At 36.6% G+C, this 2,237-nt stretch overlaps 1 protein-coding gene across 1 annotated transcript; it reads right to left on the bottom strand.

Moving 5' to 3' along the window:
• Positions 1-713: 713 nt before the first annotated feature.
• Positions 714-1,874, bottom strand: LOC132171469 (uncharacterized mitochondrial protein AtMg00810-like). The gene has a single exon (XM_059582792.1). The coding sequence runs from the start codon at positions 1,872-1,874 to the stop codon at positions 714-716; it is 1,161 nt and encodes a 386-aa protein (XP_059438775.1).
• Positions 1,875-2,237: the final 363 nt, after the last annotated feature.

Genomic DNA, 2,237 nt, shown 5'->3' with positions numbered 1-2,237 from the left:
TATCGGCCTTCACTATATATTGCTAAACATGCTAGAAAATAAAATATGAATAATATGAAAGACAAGCTTCTTTTTTTCTTTTTTTTTTTCAAACCTTACTTGAAAAATACACTCACATTTATCTGTATATTTATGTAATTTTATTATCAGACTTAGAAAAAACAATTATTTATCTTCACCAAACTAAAAAGGAGGAAGAATAAGGATGGGCAGATCGACTCTTTGGCTGCGGGACTAGGAAGATAAAACACATTCCTGACAAAATCATCGGCTTCAAGAAATCATTTGTTCGAATATAAAAAGACAAAAAAATTAATGAGTAATCAAAAGGAAAAAAAAAAAAAAAATCAAGTATATTACTTATTTTCCCAAAACCGCTCATCCATTCCCGTAGGATGCATGGTTTTTTATTGTCAAGCAAAGCAAAGCTTTGTTGCAGCAATGGAAAAATAGAGTAATGAAGATCAAATGAGGAGAAGAGAAGAAGGAATAGAGAGAAAATCAGAGACTTGCATTCAATGAATATTTGATCTTAAACTCTTACAATGAAAAGAATCAGTTTATATACTTGATATCAGAACTTATCTAAACAAACTAACTTAACTAATCAATAACAGAAAACAGAATGAGTAATAAACTCAAACTGAATAAGAAAAGAATAAGCTCAGTTATTACAAGTTTGTTTAACACGTGCATATATCTAAAATTCCCCCTCAAGATGGATGGCAAACATCCTTGACAAACATCTTGGCAAGTAACCGAGAAAAATCCTTAAAACCAAGACCTTTTGTGAAGATATCGGCCAGTTGGTTTTGAGAAGACACGTGCAAAGTTCTGAGCAAACCAAGTTGAATCTTTTCACAAATTAAATGGCAGTCAATCTCAATGTATTTAGTTCTATCGTGAAAAACAAGATTGGCAGCTATATGCAAAGCAGACTTGCTATCACAGAAGAGCAATGCAGCCTTTGGATGAGTTATAAGAAAATCATGAAGAAGAGAGACAAGCCATGTTAGTTCACATGCAGTAGATGCCATAGCCCTATATTCTGCCTCAGCAGAAGACCTGGAGATGGTGTGTTGTTTCTTTGATTTCCAAGAAACTAATGAATTACCAAGGAACACACAGAAGCCAGTGATTGACCTTCTAGTATCAACACAACCTACCCAATCCGAATCTGAAAAAGCTTTTAGACAAAAATCTAACTGAGCAGAAAACAAAAGCCATTGAGCAGGAGAGTTCTTGACATATCTCAGCACTCTAGTAGTAGCATCTAGATGAGGTTGTCGAGGTTGATCCATGAACTGACTCAAGGCTTGAACAAAATAAGCTAGATCAGGCCGAGTTATGGTAAGATAAAGTAACCTGCCAACCAACCTTCTGTAACTAGTTGGATTAGGAAGAAGATCCCCAACATCCTTGGAGAGCTTAAGATTTTGTTCCATGGGAAAAGAAACAGGTTTGGAAGCTAAGAGACCTGAATCTTCAAGAACTTCTAGGGCATACTTTCGTTGAGAGATAGAAATACCTTCTTTGCTTCTAGCAATTTCAAGTCCCAAAAAAAACTTCAAAGGGCCTAAATCTTTCAACTTAAACTTATCATTAAGCAGGGTGATAAACTCAGAAACTGCCTTAGAATCATTGCTTGCTATGGCCACATCATCAACATAGATTAAGAGAGCAATGTAAGAAACACCTTGAAGCCTTGTAAACAAGGAGTAGTCAGCCTTAGATTGTATAAAGCCAAGATCAATCAAGGCAGCAGAGAACTTAGAAAACCAATTCCTAGAAGCCTGCTTCAGACCATATAAGGACTTTGTCAATTTGCAAACCTTGTTCTCCCCCTTAACAGCAAATCCAGGAGGCATGGACATGTACACCTCTTCATCTAAGTCTCCATGCAAGAAAGCATATTAACATCCAATTGATGAATTAACCAACCCTTGGCTGCAGTAAGAGCTAAGAAAACCCTAACGGTTGTCATCTTGGCCACAGGTGAGAAGGTTTCATGATAATCCAAACCCTCACATTCGGTATACTCTTTTGCTACCAACCGAGCTTTGTACCTCTCAATGCTGCCATCAGACCTATGTTTCGCTTTATAAACCCACTTACACCTTATAGGATGTTTCTTAGGTGATAGAGTAGTAACAACCCATGTATGATTTGTTTCAAGTGCAGTAATTTCAGCCTGCATAGCTGCACGCCAATTGGCATCCTTTACAGCTTGATGATAG

This window comes from Corylus avellana, chromosome ca1, assembly GCF_901000735.1.
Source record: "Corylus avellana chromosome ca1, CavTom2PMs-1.0".
NCBI classification, from domain to species: domain Eukaryota; kingdom Viridiplantae; phylum Streptophyta; class Magnoliopsida; order Fagales; family Betulaceae; genus Corylus; species Corylus avellana.
This window is presented reverse-complemented; position numbering and strand designations above follow the sequence as displayed.

What these genes read in the sequence shown, in the direction of transcription:
- LOC132171469 (XM_059582792.1), bottom strand. Translation starts at nt 1,874, where the DNA reads ATGTCCATGCCTCCTGGATTTGCTGTTAAGGGGGAGAACAAGGTTTGC.